General features: G+C 43.7%; 1 protein-coding gene across 3 annotated transcripts; it reads left to right on the plus strand.

Moving 5' to 3' along the window:
- Nucleotides 1–5,849: 5,849 nt before the first annotated feature.
- On the plus strand, nucleotides 5,850–17,060 carry ZNF620 (zinc finger protein 620). Of its 3 annotated transcripts, none has more exons than XM_034992599.1 (5): nucleotides 5,850–5,981; nucleotides 6,221–6,291; nucleotides 13,013–13,139; nucleotides 13,625–13,738; nucleotides 15,804–17,060. In XM_034992599.1, exons 2-5 carry the CDS (start codon nucleotides 6,268–6,270, stop codon nucleotides 16,799–16,801), a joined length of 1,263 nt encoding a protein of 420 aa, XP_034848490.1. In that variant the 5' UTR covers nucleotides 5,850–5,981; nucleotides 6,221–6,267; the 3' UTR covers nucleotides 16,802–17,060. The 3 variants fall into 3 exon arrangements, with proteins under 3 accessions (XP_034848490.1, XP_034848474.1, XP_034848483.1); XM_034992583.1 differs by lacking the exon at nucleotides 5,850–5,981 and adding an exon at nucleotides 5,988–6,118; XM_034992592.1 differs by lacking the exon at nucleotides 5,850–5,981 and having other exon boundaries at nucleotides 5,988–6,291; nucleotides 13,016–13,139.
- The last annotated feature ends 86 nt before the right edge of the window (nucleotides 17,061–17,146 follow it).

Below are 17,146 nucleotides of genomic sequence, written 5' to 3' on the forward strand. Positions count from 1 at the left end.
GGAACATACATAACATTATTATTCATTGTTTCAATGAGAAAAAAAAAATTTTTTTAAGGTTTTATTTATTTAAGTGAGAGAGCAAGCATGCATGAGTTGGGAGAAGGATAGAGGGAGAAGAGCAAGAATCCCAAGCAGACTCACACTGAGTGTGGAGCCCCATGTGGGGCTCTATCCCATAACCCTGAGATCATGACCTGAGCCAAAATCAAGAGTCAGACGCTTGAGTGACTGAGCCCCCCAGGCGTCCTGAAAATGTAATGTTTCTAAACAGTGACCTAAAAATAAACTTTTTAAGGAATTCATGGTTGTAACTGGGGTGGAAACTAGCTTTCCTCATTTGAAAGAAGTCCATTAAGCGAGATTTTTAAAAATCCAGAAGAGTATATTGTGGCCTTTCCTATTCTTCTCAGCCTATTCCAATTTCTCAAACTATACAGAGTTTTTATATAGCATTTCCCCTTCTAATTCAGCCCTACTGTTACACTGAAGCAATGCCTTCTCAGGAAGGGCTCTACCCAAGGAAGGACTTAAGACTATTTTGGTGAGAAAACTTCCCTGCATCTACTGTGAATTCTCTTTATAGGTTGTCTGTTTAGCCTGTTAATGACCTTCACAGGGGGATTCAGGGAACTTTTCTTTATTTCTCTTATAATAGGTAGACAATAGGTAGGACTCAGGAGAAAATAAATCAGAATTCAAGCTTAGTGTATCCAGATGCACTTTGAGTCAATCCCAGATCCTCTCTAAGAAAAACAAACTATAAGAAAAAAGACAATGATTTTGATTTCTGGAAATTATATTTATTAACTGTGTTTTCCAGTGGTAATTAGGAAGAAAACCTCTGAAAAACCATTGTATTATAGCAGTTTAGAGCAGGAGAGAAAAATATGGGATCTCTGTGGTCCTATTTGATGGATGGGAATTTGTTCTCGTAGCCCATCATATGGGGACAGGAACACTGGGAAGGCTGAGACTGTATGCCTTAAATTGTTTGTAATAGTCCTTGGTGGGCAGATAGTTTATTTATAAAGAACTTGATTATAATAGTAGATTTCAGAGACCTATTCTGCAGTGGGTTAGTGGTTTGTTTTTTGTTTTTTGTTTTCCAATAACAAGATAAAACAATTTTAAAAGCCCATCTAGAATAATGCCTTATATACAATACAGGAAAGATAACATTTTGATGGAGAGAAAAACCTTTGTAAACTGTACAGATAAGAAAAAAAAATGTAAATGCTTTTCCAACACTTAACAGAAAAGTTTTTCTCAGATACTCAACAACTAATGGAATTAGTTTTGGAAATAGGATTTAGGCTTGTAGTCAGGACAGGAACATTGGGCAAGTGGTAGCAAAATGAAAGAAGATAAGCCAACTGAGTGGGAGGGAGAGTTTCCTTAGAAGAAAGTTTGAGTCCATAAAAGCCAAACCGGGCAGATATAAAAGGGAGCAGGACATTCCTATATATACCTGGCCCTGAAGATATGACTAAACATCTTCATTATTGGAGGGTGTGCTCCAGCAAAAGAAGGAAGAATGAGGAGGACATCGTGTCCTGAAAAGCATGGGTCCATTGTGGGGAAATTGTGGACTCAGCATGACAGTTGTCCATGCTCAGCAGCAGGGCTGGAAATTTGTGTCTTCATATTGTTAAGAGTAAACATATAGGTTCTAACAGGACACCTGGAGACCAGCACTAAGGAAGTCATGGCCAGCTATCAGAAGTCAGAATCCTGTCCTGGCAGTACTTCACAATAAGCCGGATCAAACCAGACAAGTCCAAGGTGGTGGATGCAACAACAGGAAACTCCTGACCAAATTGGGAAGAAAAAGTAGGAAACTCCATTTCACACCCCAGGTAATGAATATTCTGCCCTCTAGTTAACAACTGTCAATAAAAGAAAAACCCAACCCCTGGGCATGCATCTCTCTCTCTCTCTTGAGCTCACCAGCTCTCATATCTCAAGAGTGTACTTTTCACTTTAATAAACTTTCCCACCTGTGTCACTTGTCCACTGTGCTGTGTGTCTGTCTGTCTTTGAATTCATTCTCATGACAAGTCCAAGAACTTTCAGCAACTCCTTTGGGTCTGGCTGGGTCAAGGCCCCAGGGCCTGAGGTCTCCCCAGTTCACCCAGCAACAATACCAAGGAGGGTTTGTAAAAAAAACCTAGGGTATCATAAAGTCAAGCAGTGGAAAATAGAAAGGCAACTAGGATTTTTTTTTTTTTAAAGATTTTATTTATTTGACAGAGAGAGACACAGCGAGAGAGGGAACACAAGCAGGGGGAGTGGGAGAGGGAGAAGCAGGCTTCCCGCAGAGCAGGGAGCCCAATGTGGGGCTCGATCCCAGGACCCTGGGATCATGACCTGAGCTGAAGGCAGATGCTTAACGACTGAGCCACCCAGGTGCCCCATCAACTAGGAGTTTTTAAAAGGTTGTGCAATAAAAGAAATATAATCTTTGTATACCATTTAGCTCTATAGTGAGCACTATTTACATGGTAAGGGAAAAGGTCTTCCTGAGTTGCTGGAGTAACTGGAGATAGAGATATTGTTGGGTGACATCTGGGCACTGCAATCATTATTGCCACCTGATAGATTCTGGCTATATTGTAGGGATGACTAAAGGGTCCAGAATTTATAAACATTCCTTTACACAACAATGCATACATTTGTGTGTGTGTGTGTGTGTGTGTGTAAATTCTTCTGATTAGCTTGAGTATAAAAGCATGGCTCACAAAAGATGAGTTGCTATGATACAGAAGGACCCACTCCAGTATTCTAATGTGGGGCTTGATCTCAGGATGCCGAGATCATGACCTGAGCTGAAATCAAGAGTCAGACATTTAACGAACTGAGACACCCAGGCACCCCTGCTTCAGCTTTCTGTGGTTACCTCGTTTCCAATAAAATTTTGTTAAACTTTGCTAATTAAATCTTACTTAACCATATGTAAATGTTGCATGAAGTTTTCTCAAGGCATTTGTTGTTTGCTAGTTTATAGCAGTGATAATTTGGCATCGTTTCTGTTAGTTTCATATTTCTTTTTATTTTTTTGGCATAAATGTTCAGATAAATGGACATTAGATATTACATGTATGCTTTGTAAAGTCTTAAGTGTATTGTATATAACACCTTCCTAAGACAATGCTGAATGAAGATGGTCACACAGCCATATTGTAGTTAATTAAAGAAATGACATTTTTGTGCTATGTCAGATGTTGAAATAATTGTTTATCTTTTTAAAAATTATTTATTTATTTAGACACAGAGAGAGAGGGAGACAGAGAAAAAGAGACAGAACGCAAGTGGGGAGAGGGAGAGGGACAAGCAGATTCCATGCTGTGAGTGTGGAGCCTGATGTGGGGCTCAATCCCACGACCCTGCGGTCATGACCTGAGCCAAAATCAAGAGTTGGACACCCAACTGCTGAGCCACCCAGGTGCTCCAATTGTGTTTATCTTAATAAAATTTGTGTTCTGGCATAATTTATAATTTTAGAGCTTGGAAATATGTAAAATCTTTCCCATGGAGATTAATAGTATAATAGTTTAATTGACTTATAATAAATGGCCTTAAGGTTTTTTGTTTTTAAACACATTGCCCTCATAATATGGGGAAGGTGCTCTTGTTTAAAAGTCTTAAAAGAAACAGCCTTGATGCAGGCTGGCTGGGTCCAAGGACCCAGAAGAGGTCCTGCAGGCCCAGCCAAGAGGGTCCTTGGCTTCGCATAGGATAGAAATCAAACACAATCTGAGGGAAGTAAGAGCAGATGACTATAGATACAGACAGAGCATCTGGGAGACTTGGAAAGGAAAGGGAAGGAAAATGAGTGTCGTCTTTGCTTGAGACCTGGGGTTTTTATTGAGGACAATTCCCTGGTGCACCTGTCTTCTCAGTAATCCAGAAACAAAGTGTTAGGTGTCCTCCATAAACCACTTATGCCCTGGAGCCAGGGATCTTGATGAGTCATTGGTTTTGGTCTTGGAAAACTTTCATGAAGACCCTGCTTGGTCCTTAGATATTATCTGTTGTGTTGGAAGACTCCAGTGAAATCAATAAATCCTTGACCTTTACAAGGAGGACATACACTATCTGTTCTATAACACCTGGGTAAGGCAGGGATGTAGGTCCTAGCAAGAATAGAAGCAGGAAAAGGAATGAAAAGGCAGTTTTTCATGGATCCTTTAGTTTCCCTGTCTCAGCCTGATCCCAAATCCTTTTCCTGATTCCATGTAGCCTAGAGACTCTCCTTCCCCTACCCAGGGAGAAATCTGGAAGTGCATTTTCTTGAACTGGGGAACCATAGATGTTTTTCATGCAAAGCTGAGGTGGCATGAGTGAGCCACCCAGTTTCTAGAAAACTGGGATTATCAAAGGATGCATACTGAATCTCTAGGCTCCTCTCCCTGCTCAGCGTCTAGAATGCTCAAATCATTCTTCCTAATCTTGGAGAAGAGGGAGTGTAGCTCAAGAGCCCCTGGCTCCTGGGGTCCCAAACAGACTAGGTTCTGCGACTGACAAAACCCAAAGGCAGAGAAACGAGTGGTGGTGAAACAAGAAAGGAATTTATTTCAGTGAGCGGACTAATGTCTCAAAGACTGTCTCCAAAATGCCAAAAATACTTCCAGGTTTATGTAAGGAAAATGTGGGACAAAGTTGGTGGGTACGTGCCATCAAAGTCTTGGAATCAATCACTGGTAGGGTCTTGCTGTGGCAGGGCAGTTCTTGTTGCTTGAAGGGGTAGTTTTGGTTCCCATCAGGGGATACTTGGCCCTATGGATCTTCTTCCTGAGCCAAGAGCCAAGCTGGAAAGAAGAACCCAACTAAGAAGTTTGGGGTCAGAATGGAGGCAGCCAAAGTCCTCTTTGAGGAGGACAGTTCTTATATAGAACAGTAGTGCTTGGCTAGTAGAAGCCATGCCTCTGAAGCTATTCTCAGGAGTATTAGAACCCTCAAGGTAAAACAGAGCCTTCCCACATTGGCGACCTCCAAGAAGAGCCTCTTGGGATAGGGTGGAGACATTTGCTTGGCTTGCAAACAAGCAATAAAGGCAAATCATGGTCGCTATCCCATTGGCAGGTCTAGCTGCATAGTGGGGTGCTCTGACAAGTCTTTGAGGATAGAGTGGTTCTGAAGACTGGCAGAGGAGAAGCTAAATGAAACATTCAACTTAATACGGAGGACCCAGTATTCACAGGGAAGGCTGCTGGGCCCTTAGCTGAAATCTGGTTCCAGGCTGGGCCTGGAACACATACCCAGATATAGGGTGGGAAAGGGTCTAAGGCTAAATGTTAATAGCCCTTTCCCTAAACTGTGCCATATCTTGGAAGTCCCAGCAGCGCTTGTATCTTCGAAAGCAAAAAACACAATTAGAAAACAAAACAACCCGCAAGCTCTTAATGTGTGCCAGGCACTACTGTAAATACTTTGTTAATCCATTGACTCATTTGATTACTAAGCCTCAACAGTCCTTTGAGGGTGGTATCACTCTTCTACCCATTTAACAGACACGGAAACAGGCAAAGAAACTTGCTTCTGCTCACACAGCTAAGAAGTGGTCCAGCCAGGTTCCCAGACCTACGCAGTCCATGCTCTCCACCAATACACAGTTGGCTGTTCAGGTGATGGGCCCCACACGCCCTCACTGCCGCGCAGCCACAGAACCTAGGCAGCTTTGGCAGTGGTCCCTTCAGGACCTGGAAAAGCAGCCAGGAGGGGCAAACGGGATTGCAACCCTTCTGTGGCCTGAGCCGGCCGGACCACATCCCCCGGAGGGGCTACCGAGAGAGGGCGCTGCAGGACCCGAGCCTAGAGCCCGCAACTCTGGCTCGCAGTCTCGGAGAGTAGGGACAGTGGCTGCAGCAGTGGGGCTCGGGAACCACGGAGACGAGCACGTTTTCAGGTTCCTAGAGAGGAAGGGAAACGGCCCTACGTGCTTCCGGCGGAGCGGGTCCTAAGCTTTCCCGGGAGCGCAGGTTCGCCGTCTTCCCACGCGTTCCCTGCGTCTGCGGCGCGCGGCGTTAGCGGTCGCTGGGGCTCCGGGTCCGGCTAACGGGGTCACATCCCCACGGCCTTCTCCAGTACCCGCTTCTCCAATCCCCGTGCCTCTGGGGTGAGGGGGTACCGGGACGGAGGGGGGCCCGGGCGGACAGACGGCATTTGCCGGGTGCCCGGCCGCAGCAGCCCCACCCGTGCCTCTTTATTTTCTCTTCAGTCTCACCTCGAACCCTGACGGCGCTGTGTGAAGTGGGGACCCCAGCCATGCTCCAGATCACGTGGTGCCAGGTGAGCGAGCATCCTCTCTGCTCCGTTGCCCCCCCCCCCCCTTAGATGTCAAGAGAGAGCAGATGTCGGTCTACATCCAGAGCCTGAGTTGTCCTGGTGTTACGGGACTCGGGTCCTTGGACTCAGCATCGGTAGAAACGAGACTGCACCCAAAATTTAAAGTCACAAGAAAGGCTTTATCGGCGTTTAAGCTCGAGCACAGGGGAGCACCACAAAGAATCCTCAGGTTGACTCTCCGAGGAGAGGTCAAGGAGAATTTTTAAAGATACTTAGGTGGGAAGAGAGTGCCGTCTAAGGAAGTAGAGGCAGGGATTTATTCGCACCTACACACTTAAGGTCATGTTTCTTCATGCATCGCTTGCGTAATGAACTTGTTAAATCTCCAGCCCTGGGCATGATTTTTAGTATTATAATGAGGGAAAAAGTCGTGAAAGTTCAGCGCTTGGGTCGATTTGGAGGAGACTGGTTTGGACCGGTGGGGGCTTCCTCCTTAGCTGGTGCTTTGCTCTGCAAGTTAAGTGATAATAACCAGTAGGGGGTGCCTGTGTGGCCCGGTCGTTAGGCGTCTGCCTTCGGCTCGGGTCATGATCCCGGCGTCCTGGGATCGGGCCCCGCATCGGGCTCCGTGCTCAGCAGAGAGCCTGCTGCTGCTTCTCGCACTCCCCCTGCTTGTGTTCCCTCTCTCGCTGTCTCTCTCTCTGTCAAATAAATAAAATAAAATAAAATAAAATAAAATAAAGAAAAGCCAGTGGGCCAGCAGGCAGCGGGGAGTTTCACAGGTGCACATGGGGCTTGTTCCCGAGGTTCCTGTTTCACAAGATTGTGGCTTTCATTGTGTGGCTGTCACTATCAGGTGTGGGAGGAGGAGCTGAGAGGGATGGAGAGATGAGAATGCCCAACCTAAGATATAATCAGGATAGAAAGGCAGGTGTGGGGGATTGATTGGGATAGAGTTGAAATCAAGGCTGAAAAGTAGAAATCTGCATCACTGCATACAGCGAAGACCCTTTTCACCTCTGTCCACAAGATTGGAGCAGTCTTTCCTTGGGTAAAGTAATTCTGGTATTTTTTTTTTTTTTTTGGTAGATTCTGTTGGATTTTTTACCTAGACATGCCATCTACGAATAAAGACATTTTACTTCTTTCTTTCTGTCTGGATACCTTTTATTTCTTTTTCTTGCCTAACTGCACTGGCTAGAACCTCCATTTAATGTTGAGTACGGGTGGTGAGGGCAGATACCCTTGTCTTATTTGTGATCCTAAGGTGAAAGCATTCAATATTTCACCATTAAGTATGATCTCCATCATAGGTTTTGTTTTGTTTTGTAAATGCCCTTTATCAGATTGAGGATGTTCAGTGCCTAGCTTGCTGAGAATTTTTATCAAGAATGGATGTTGGATTTTGAAATGATGTTTGCTTTTTCTATGTTGGTTTAGAAGATTATATGATTTTTCTATTTTAGTTTCTTACTGTGGTGAATTACATTAATTTTTCAAATGTTCAACCAACCTTGCACTCCTTGGATAAAAACCACTTGGTCATGATGTATTATTCTTTTACTATATTTTCGATTCTCTTTTGTTAAAATTTTGTTTAGAATTTTTGCATCTATGTTTGTAAGAGGTATCGATCTGCAGTTTTCTTTTCTTGTCATCTCTTTGTCCCATTGAATGAGTTGGGAAGTATTCTGTCCTCTTCAATATTTTGGAAGAATTTGTGTAGAACTGATTACATTTCTTCCTTGAATGTTTGGTAGAATTCACCAGTGAAACCACTTAGGTATGGAGTTTTCTTTCTGATAAGTTTTAAAATACAGTTTCAGTTCCTTTGGTAGGTATAGGGCTATTCTATTTCTCCTTGAATGAGTGTTGGTAATTTGTCTCTTTGAAGAAATTTGTCTATTTTGTGTGCCTGGGTGGCTCAGATGGTTAAGCATCTGCCTACAGCTCAGGTCATGATCTTGAGGTCCTGGGATCGAGCCCCACATTGGGCACCCTGCTGAGCGGGGAGCCTGCTTCTCCCTCTCCCTCTGCCTGCCACTCCCCCTGCTTGTGCTCTCTCTCTAATAAAAAATAAAAACTTAAAAAAGAAATTTGTCTATTTTATCTCAGTTGTAGACATTAATGGCATAAAGTTGTTCAGAATATTTCCTTATTATCCTTTTATTATCTGCAGTGATGTCACCTTTTTTAGAACTAATTTTGCTAATTTATTTCTTCTCTTTTTTCTGATTAATCTGACCAGAGATTTATAAGTTGCATTGATCTTCACAAAGAACCAGTTTTTGGTTTTGGTGATTTTCTCTATTATTTCTTGTCTATTTTATGTCACTGGTTTCCATTTCGATCTTTATTTTGTTTGTTCTACTTAGTTTTTGTTAAATTTGCTGTTCTTTTTCTAGATTCTAAAGGTGAATCTGAGGTCACTGATTCAAGACCTTTTTTCCTTTTAAATTTTATTACACAGGCATTTAATACTATAAATGTCTTCCTAAGTACTGCTTTAGCAGCATCACTAATTTTGGTACCTTGTGTTTTCATTTTCCTTCAGTTCAAAACACTTTCTGCATTCTTTTCTGTTTTATTCTTTGATCTATGTGTTAATTAAGAGTGTGTTATTTAGTTTATAAATATTTGGGAATTTTCCATGCGTTTCTCTGTTACTTCTAATTTAATTCTGTTGTGGTTAGTGAACATTCTTTGTATGACTTGATTTCTTCTTCTTTTATGGTCCAGAATATGGTCTACTTTACAAAGTGTTCCTTGGACACCTGAGAAGAATGTGTTTTTTGCTGTTGTGGGGTGTTCTGTAAATGTCCATTAAGTCAAGTTGGGTAATAGTATTATTCATGTTTGCTATATCCTCGTTGAGAGGGGTTATTGAAATTTCCAGCTCTAATTATGGATTTGTCTGTTTCTCTTGCAGTTTTATTAGTTTTTGCTTCATGTATTTTGAAGCTCTGTTACTACCTGCATAAACATGTAGAATTGTTACATCTTCATGATGACCTAATCCCTTTATGGTTATAAATGACTTTATCTCTTAATATTCTTTGCTCTGGGGGCGCTTAGGTGGCTCAGTTGGTTAAGCCTGACTTCAGCTCAGGTCATGATCTCAGGGTCCTGGGATCAGCCCCATGTTGGGCTCTGAGCTCAGCAGGGAGTCTGCTTGAGGATTCTCTCCTACTCTCCCTCTCCCTGTGCCCCTCCCCGCACTCTCTCTGAAATAAATAATCTTTAAAAAAAAATTCTTTGCTCTGAAATCTACATTGCCTTAAATTAATATATCCACTCCAGCTTTTTCTTGGACTAGTATATATTTTTTTTTACGTCTTTTTGCTTTTAACTTATTCTTGTCTTTACATGTAATATGCATTTCTTGAAGGCAGCGTATAGTAGGCCCTTGCTTTTTAGAAAATCTAATCTGATAATGTTTACCTGTTGGGATGTTTAGATTTATGTATTTTGGCATAATTATTGATATGGTTAGATTTGAGTCTGTCATCTTTCTAATTGTTTTCTAATTGTCCTTTCTTTGTTCCCTTTTCTCCTGATTTTCCACCTTCTTTAGGACTAATGGTGTGTTTTATTCCATGTTTTCCTCTTCGTTGGCTATATATAAACTATAACTCTTCATGTTACTGTTTTAGAGATTGCTGTAGGGTTTGTAGTGTGCATCTTTAATTTATCAGTCCACCTTCAATTACTTGTCCATTAGGCTTTTCAAGGTTCTCTCATAGCTCCCTGATGGCTCTGTTCTTTTTGCCTTCAGTCTTTTTCTCTGTTTCCTTTTGGTTGGTTTTTATTGCTAAGCCTTCAAGTTCACAAGTTGTTTTTTTCTTTTTCTGCAATGTCAGATTTGCTGTCAATCCCATGAATTATATTTTTCATCTCAGACATTCAGTTTTCATATCTAGAAGTTTGATTTGGGCCTTAAAAAAATTTATCTTTGGGGTGCCTGGGTGGTTCAGGCAGTTAAGTGTAGGACTCTTGGTTTCTGCTCAGGTCGTGATCTCAGGATAGTGAGATCCAGATGCATCAAGATCGAGCCAGATGTAGGGCTCCACACTCAGCTGGGAGTCTGCTTGAGTTCTCTCGCTCCCCCTCAGCCCCTCCCCCCCAGCTCACGTGCGTACACGCTTTCTCTCTCTCTCAAATAAGTAAATCTTTAATATATATCTTCCTTGTCTCTATTTAACTTTTGAACATTTGGAGTGCATTTATAATAACTGCTTTAATGTCCATCTCTGCTAATGCTAACATCTATCAGTTCTGGGTTGGTTTTGATTGACTGGTCTCATTATAGGTCACGTATTCCTGCTTCTTTGAATGCCTAGTAATCTGTGGTTGAATGCCAGATATTGTAAATTTTACCTTGTTGGATTCTAGATTTTTTATAGTCCTCAAAATATTTTTCTTCTTTTTTTTTTTTTAAAAGATTTTATTTATTTGATAAAGACACAGCGAAAGAGGGAACACAAACAGAAGGAGTGGGAGTGGGAGAAGCAGGCTTCCCGCAGAGTAGGGAGCCCGATGCAGGGCTCAGTCCCAGGACTCTGGGATCATGACCTGAGCTGAAGGCAGACGCCTAACGACTGAGCCACTCAGGCGCCCCTCTCAAAATATTCTTCTTAAAAAAATTTTTTTTAAGATTTTATTTTTAAGTAATTTCTATACCTAACATGGGGCTCGAACTTAAAAACCTCAAGATCAAGGGGTGCCTGAGTGGCTCAGTCGGTCAAAGCGCCCGACTTCGGCTTAGGTCATGATCCCAGGGTCCTGGGATCAAGCCCCACGTCGGGCTCCCTGCTCAGCGAGGAGTCTGCTTTTCCCTCTCCCTCTGCCTGCCTCTCTGCCTACTTGTGCTCTCTCCCTCTCTCTGTCAAATAAATAAATAAAATCTTAAAAAAAAAAGAAACACCTCAAGATCAAGAGTTGCATGCTCCACTAACTGAGCCAGCCAGATGCCCCTCCCCCAAATATTCTTGTATCTTTTCTGGAATAAGTTTCAGTTTACTTGGAAACAATTTGATCCTTTCTGGCCCTGATATTTATCATTTGCTAGTAGAACCTGGAGTGGTACTCAGCCTAGGAATAATTATTCTCCACTACTGAGGCAAGAGTTTCCTGAGAGCTCTGTCCAGCAGCCTATGAAGTATGAAATTTTCCAGTGTGGATAGTGGAAATAGGCACTGTTTCTGGCCCTGTGTGAACGCCAGGCATTGTGCCCTTCAGTCCTTTCAAATGATCCTTTCTAGTGATCCTTTCTCTGGCTTTGGGTAGTTTCCACACACCTGTGCCCTGGTCATTCTGTTGAATACTCTAGGGCACCCTCTGCAGGGAATTAGGTTTTTTCTCTGTGCAGCTCTCTTCTCTATGGTATTCTGTTCCAAACTCTGCTGTCTTGGTCTCCTCAGAAGCTACCAGGGAATCTGCCGGGCTCTGCCTCATTTCCCCCTCCCTGTGTTACAGCCTGGAAACTCTTTCAAGGTAGTAAACTTGGCAAGTCATAGGGGTCACCTCTTTGTTTCCCGTCCCTCTGGGATTGTTGTCCTTCATTGCTGTCACCCATTATTTGATAACTTGTGTTGTGTAATTTGTCTTGTTTTGGTTCAGGCAGAATAAACCCAATCCCTTTGACTCCATCTGAACGAGAAGCAGAAATTTTCACTCAGCATTTTTTTTTTAAATTTTTTAAATTAATTAATTTATTTGAGAGAGAGAGAATCCCAAGCAGACTGCCTATACCGAGTGTAGAGCCCGATGCAGGGCTGATCTCATGACACCGAGATCATCATCTGAGCAGAAATCAAGAGTCTGAGGCTTAACCGACTGAGCCACCCAGGTGCCCCTTCACTCAGCATTTTTAAAAACATTTCCCCGTTTACTTTCACCATGTGGTCTGTTGCCATCTTGACTCCCCAGTCTTTGTGTGTGTGTTGTTTTTCCTGCTCTGAAAGCCTTTAGGATTTTTTTTTTTTTTAATGCTTTCATTTTTCTGAGACTTCTCAGTGATATACCTTAGTGTAGCTATTTTTCATTTACTGCCCTAAGTACTTGTGGGTCCTCTCTTCTCCCTGGTGCTTTTAAACAGATAGAATATTTTACCAAGTTTTAAATAGCAGAGCACACTTAAAAAATCCGGAGCTCATCCTTGGTTTTGTATGATGATCAGCCTCCTTTTTGTTTGCTTCCCCCTCTGCCAGCAGTTAACATTCAGCTTTCTCTGCTCTTCTCATTAAGTACCTACATTCATCCTTTCTGCCTTCTAAAATTCTCTTAACACCCTGGTCTGCTCTGACTCTTCTCCTCTTGGGCCATTATGTTACTGTCACTTTAGTGGGATTAGGGAGGGAGTGGAGATCAGTACAAAAGTGCGGTGGGCTGTGTTTATACAGATGTTCCCTGTGCGTGTGCACACAAAACCCATGGAAAGGAGCCAGAGGGACTAACGGGCACATAGAGCAGGGCCCGGCAGAGTCAACACAGGGGTCAGCAGGGGAAGGAAGGGCTGTTTGTGGGGATGACCACAAAGGGGTGCAGTGGGTCTTGGACTCTTCCTGTTGATGAGGGTGATGCTGGCTGAGGGCTGGCCCCCGCGGGGAGTTGGGGGCACTGGAGAACTGTCCTTGGCAATACCACCACACCCAGTAGGTCTCTGCCCCAATACTTCGGCTCCTCTGCCTTCACACAGGGCTTGAGCAGGAACCTGTTGTTTCAGGAGCCAGTGACCTTTGAGGACGTGGCTGTGTACTTCACTCAGAATGAATGGGTTATCCTGGACCCTTCACAGAGGGCTCTGTACCGGGAGGTGATGCTGGAGAATTATGCAAATGTGGCTTCCCTGGGTAAGGACTCTCTTCTCCCTGCTGTTGTCTGCATCTGCTGTTTGTGCATCCTGGCTACTTTCTTCCTTAGATATTGTGGCCTCTCTGATAATCCTCATGGGCGGTTGCTCCAAAGGCTGAGCTCCTCAGAGGCTGCTGGGTGGGGAGAGTTTTGGGTTCCCAGGTTTTGAAATCTGTCCCTCTTGCCCTGGGAGGGACTCTGCCCCATGCATGGAGGGAAAGGAAGAGCTCTTGGGAGCTCAGCAGAGCCCTTTGCCTCTGTCTTCCAAGTTCTCTGAAGAAGATCTGGGACTCCCTCATGCGAGTGGGGGGTTATTCCAGGACTCTGCCCCTGTTTGTGGGAATTTTCTGTCCTCCAAGATAGCACAGGCTGACTTGTCTTTATTTCCCTCCCTGGCTCAGTGAAGAAACGTACAGACAGCCAAAAGGGGACCTTGCTCCCTGATTCCCTTTACTTTTTGTTCCTGTTTCTTTTTCCTGGGCAGCTTTTCTATTCACCAGGCCTGTTCTGGTCTCCCAGCTAGAGCGAGGGGAACTACCATGGGGCCTGGAACCCTGGGAGCCTGCAGGCAGAGAAGCCCTCAGAGGCATCTGTCCAGGTGAGCATGAGAACCTACCAGCTGTCTTTTTTGCTTAGCCTGCTTTCCTATTTTCACATTTGAATGTATGTAAAGTGTTTCTTCTCTGTGAGACTGTTTTCTTTCCTCTGGAATCATTACATGTGATTCTGCGTTCATGGTGGTAGCCCCTTTCAAATGAGGAGGGGCCAGTCTCTTCCAGGAAAGGCATGGCTGCAAGATTTCTCTGGATGTTCATCTTTGCCTCTCCACCTCACCATCTGCTAAGGGACATCATGTGACTGAGCGAGCAGCTCTTGAACCATGACAGCTCTTTTGAGCCCTGTCTTGTGGAAAGTTTATTTTTCCACCAGTTTGTTGTTGTAGAGATGAGGATGTCAACCACCTTAGAAGGAAAATAGGCTTCTGGGGCCTATCTGGCCATCCACATATTCACAGAGTACATTATTTCTATGGGAATTTTTTTTTTTTAAAGATTTTATTTATTTATTTGACAGAGACATAGTGAGAGAGGGAACACAAGCAGGGGGAGTGGGAGAGGGAGAAGCAGGCTTCCCGCCGAGCAGGGAGCCCGATGTGGGGCTCGATCCCAGGACTCTGGGATCATGACCTGAGCCGAAGGCAGGCGCTTGATGACTGAGCCACCCAGGCGCCCCTGGGAATTTTTTTTTTTTTAAAGTAAACTCTACACCCAATGTGGGGCTCGAACTTATAACCCTGAGATCAGGAGTTGCCTACTCTACTGACTGAGCCAGCCAGGCTCCTCTCTGGGAAACTGAGTTAGAGTTCCCAAACACCAACTTAAATAAAAATAAAAAATAAAATAAAATTTTATTATTTAAAAAAATAAAAAAATTCATTTTCATAATGGAAATTTTCACACATAGGCAGACACCAGCACAACACATCCCATGATTCCCTTGCCTCAACACCCACCTGAAGCCTGTCATTTTTCCCCTATAGACACTTAAAAAAACTTTGATTTTAACAGCTGAACTTTTGAAACAAAACTTACTATAAAAGAAAGGTGAATGGCTTCCTCATTTTGAAAGGTATTGATCTGAGAATTAAAAATAACAACAGTGTATTTTTTTTTTTTTTGCCTTTTTTAAAACTGTTTCACCCCTATTCTGCCTGTAAAAATTTCATGTGCTCTTCAGACTCTTCACAGAGAATGTCCATAAATAATGCACAACTCCCCCCACTCCAAGCCTTGTGTGAAAGTTCTGCCTTTCCCAGGACTTCAGCCTATCTGGGTAAAGAGCATTTTTTAAACAGTTTGCTTGTAAACACATGAGGTTGCCCTGGCCCAGTGCTGAAGATTATCTTAGCCTGCAAAAGGCCTTAAAAGGAGAGGGAAAATAGCTTTTGGTTTTCTCTATTTCACATTCCTGCTGTCATATTAAACTATATACAGTGTGCAGCAGTTTAGGAAAAGCACAAACATCATTACCAGGTCCTCCCTGAGGCTTATGTCCGTTCTTGGAAGGGTTCTTCACACGTGCAGTGAGCGCTCTTTATTTTAGAAGCAAGCCTCCATGTCTTCCCCTTTCCTTGCAGCTGCCGCATGTTAGCCCACCATAGTCCCCTTAGCCACCACACTGGAGGCTGCTGCTTTACTAGCGTCAGCTTGACGACAGAGACCATTCTCTTTTCAAAGATTATGACTTGGATAATGTTGTAAATAATAAGCAGCTTTTAAGGAATCAATTGTGGGACCCTTTGTAGTTTGAGCTGCTTGACCTGCCCCTTCCTCAATCTGGTGGTCTTCCTCTGACCTCTGAGATTCATCACTTTTCCATACCTTCTTACCTCACCCATTCACTTGGGAGAAAGCGGTTGGTCTTCCCACCCTAGTAAGTAACAGTCTTGGCTGTTTTCCCGTCTTTACACTCTTTATGGGAATGCCTCCCGGCCTTGCTTGCCTCCCACCCATAGTGTCTTCATTTCACTTGTGGGGCTCTGCTGTGTGGTGGTCTTCGGTGGCCATTTTGTGTACCTATAGAAAAATAGCCACTTGATCCTTTTCCCCTTCAGCACTATCAGAAGCTGACATCTTTTTTTTTTTTTTCCCCCATGATCTCAGGGGGTGAGACCAGAGCTGAGAAGGAAGAATCAACTCCAAAGGAACACATTTCTAAAGAAACGGAGTCCCACAGACTGACATTAGGAGGGCTGCCAGGGAATGTTCCCCAGCACCTGGACTTTGGGAGCAGCCCAGAGCAGCAGCATGGTCACTGGGTAGCTAAGAAGGCCAAGTCAAAGAGGAGAGATTTCACAGATGGGCCAACCAGCCATCGCGAGGCCTGCACCGTTGGGAGTGGGGAGCAGTGTGAGAAATCTGGGGAAAACGTTAGTGTCAGCAGGCAACTCAGTACAGATCAGACAGTTCCTAGTGGTCAGCTATCATACGAATGTAGAAAATGTGGCAGATACTTTAGTCGAGTGGCGGATTTTCAGGGATGTCACACTGGTGAAAGGTCTTTCAAATGCAAAGAATGTGGAAAAGCCTTCAGATACAACTCATTACTTATTCGGCATCAGGTAATTCACACTGGAAAGAAACCATTTAAATGTAAAGAATGTGGGAAAGGTTTAAGTTCAGACACGGCCTTGATTCAGCATCAGAGAATCCACACTGGAGAGAAGCCCTATGAATGTAAGGAGTGCGGCAAGGCCTTCATTAGCAGTTCTGTTTTCCTCCAGCATCAGAGGTTCCACACTGGGGAGAAACTCTATGAATGTAACGAATGTTGGAAGACTTTCAGTTGTAGCTCAAGCTTTATCGTCCATCAGCGAGTGCACACTGGGGAGAAGCACTACGAATGTAAAGAGTGCGGGAAACGGTTAAGCTCCCCCACAGCCTTGACTCAGCATCAGCGCATTCACACCGGGGAGAAACCTTTTGAATGTAAGGAGTGTGGGAAGGCCTTCAGTCAGAAAATCACCCTGGTCCAGCACGAGCGAGTTCACACTGGTGAGAAACCGTACGAGTGTGAGGTGTGTGGGAAAACCTTCAGCTGGTGTGGGCGATTCACTCTGCATCGGAAACTACACACACAGAAGATACCTGTGCAAGAGTAGGGTTGTCTGCAGCTGGGTGTGCTGTGCCTCCTTGTTTCTCCCCACTCCTGTTCGCCAGCACGCTCTTTACAGTTAGAAAAGAAGAAACAAACCCCCAAACTCAGATGTACAAGGAAATGTAACTGGCTGATACTCTGTGGAGTTTGTGGTGTCCCTGAGTGCCCCGCAAGACGGATGAGAGATGTGTGGGAGGGCCTACATCAGGGGACACCGCTGTGAATTATCAAAACTCCAGGCTTTAAGAGGAGATCTTAAAAAGGTTCTAGAAAAAACAAAAGATCAGGTATAAGAATGCAATAGATTTCAGAACAGCAGTCTTGAAAGTTAGAGGACAGTGGTGTATTC

The sequence above is a fragment of the Mirounga leonina genome, unplaced genomic scaffold (assembly GCF_011800145.1).
Source record: "Mirounga leonina isolate KUSES-001 unplaced genomic scaffold, KU_Mleo_1.0 Mir_115, whole genome shotgun sequence".
Lineage (NCBI taxonomy): Eukaryota > Metazoa > Chordata > Mammalia > Carnivora > Phocidae > Mirounga > Mirounga leonina.

Coding starts and splice junctions, on each gene's coding strand:
- ZNF620 (XM_034992599.1), top strand. CDS start 6,268: ATGCTCCAGATCACGTGGTGCCAG. Junction 6,292..13,012: donor TCCAGATCACGTGGTGCCAG/GTGAGCGAGCAT, acceptor CTGTTGTTTCAG/GAGCCAGTGACCTTTGAGGA. Junction 13,739..15,803: donor CCTCAGAGGCATCTGTCCAG/GTGAGCATGAGA, acceptor CCATGATCTCAG/GGGGTGAGACCAGAGCTGAG.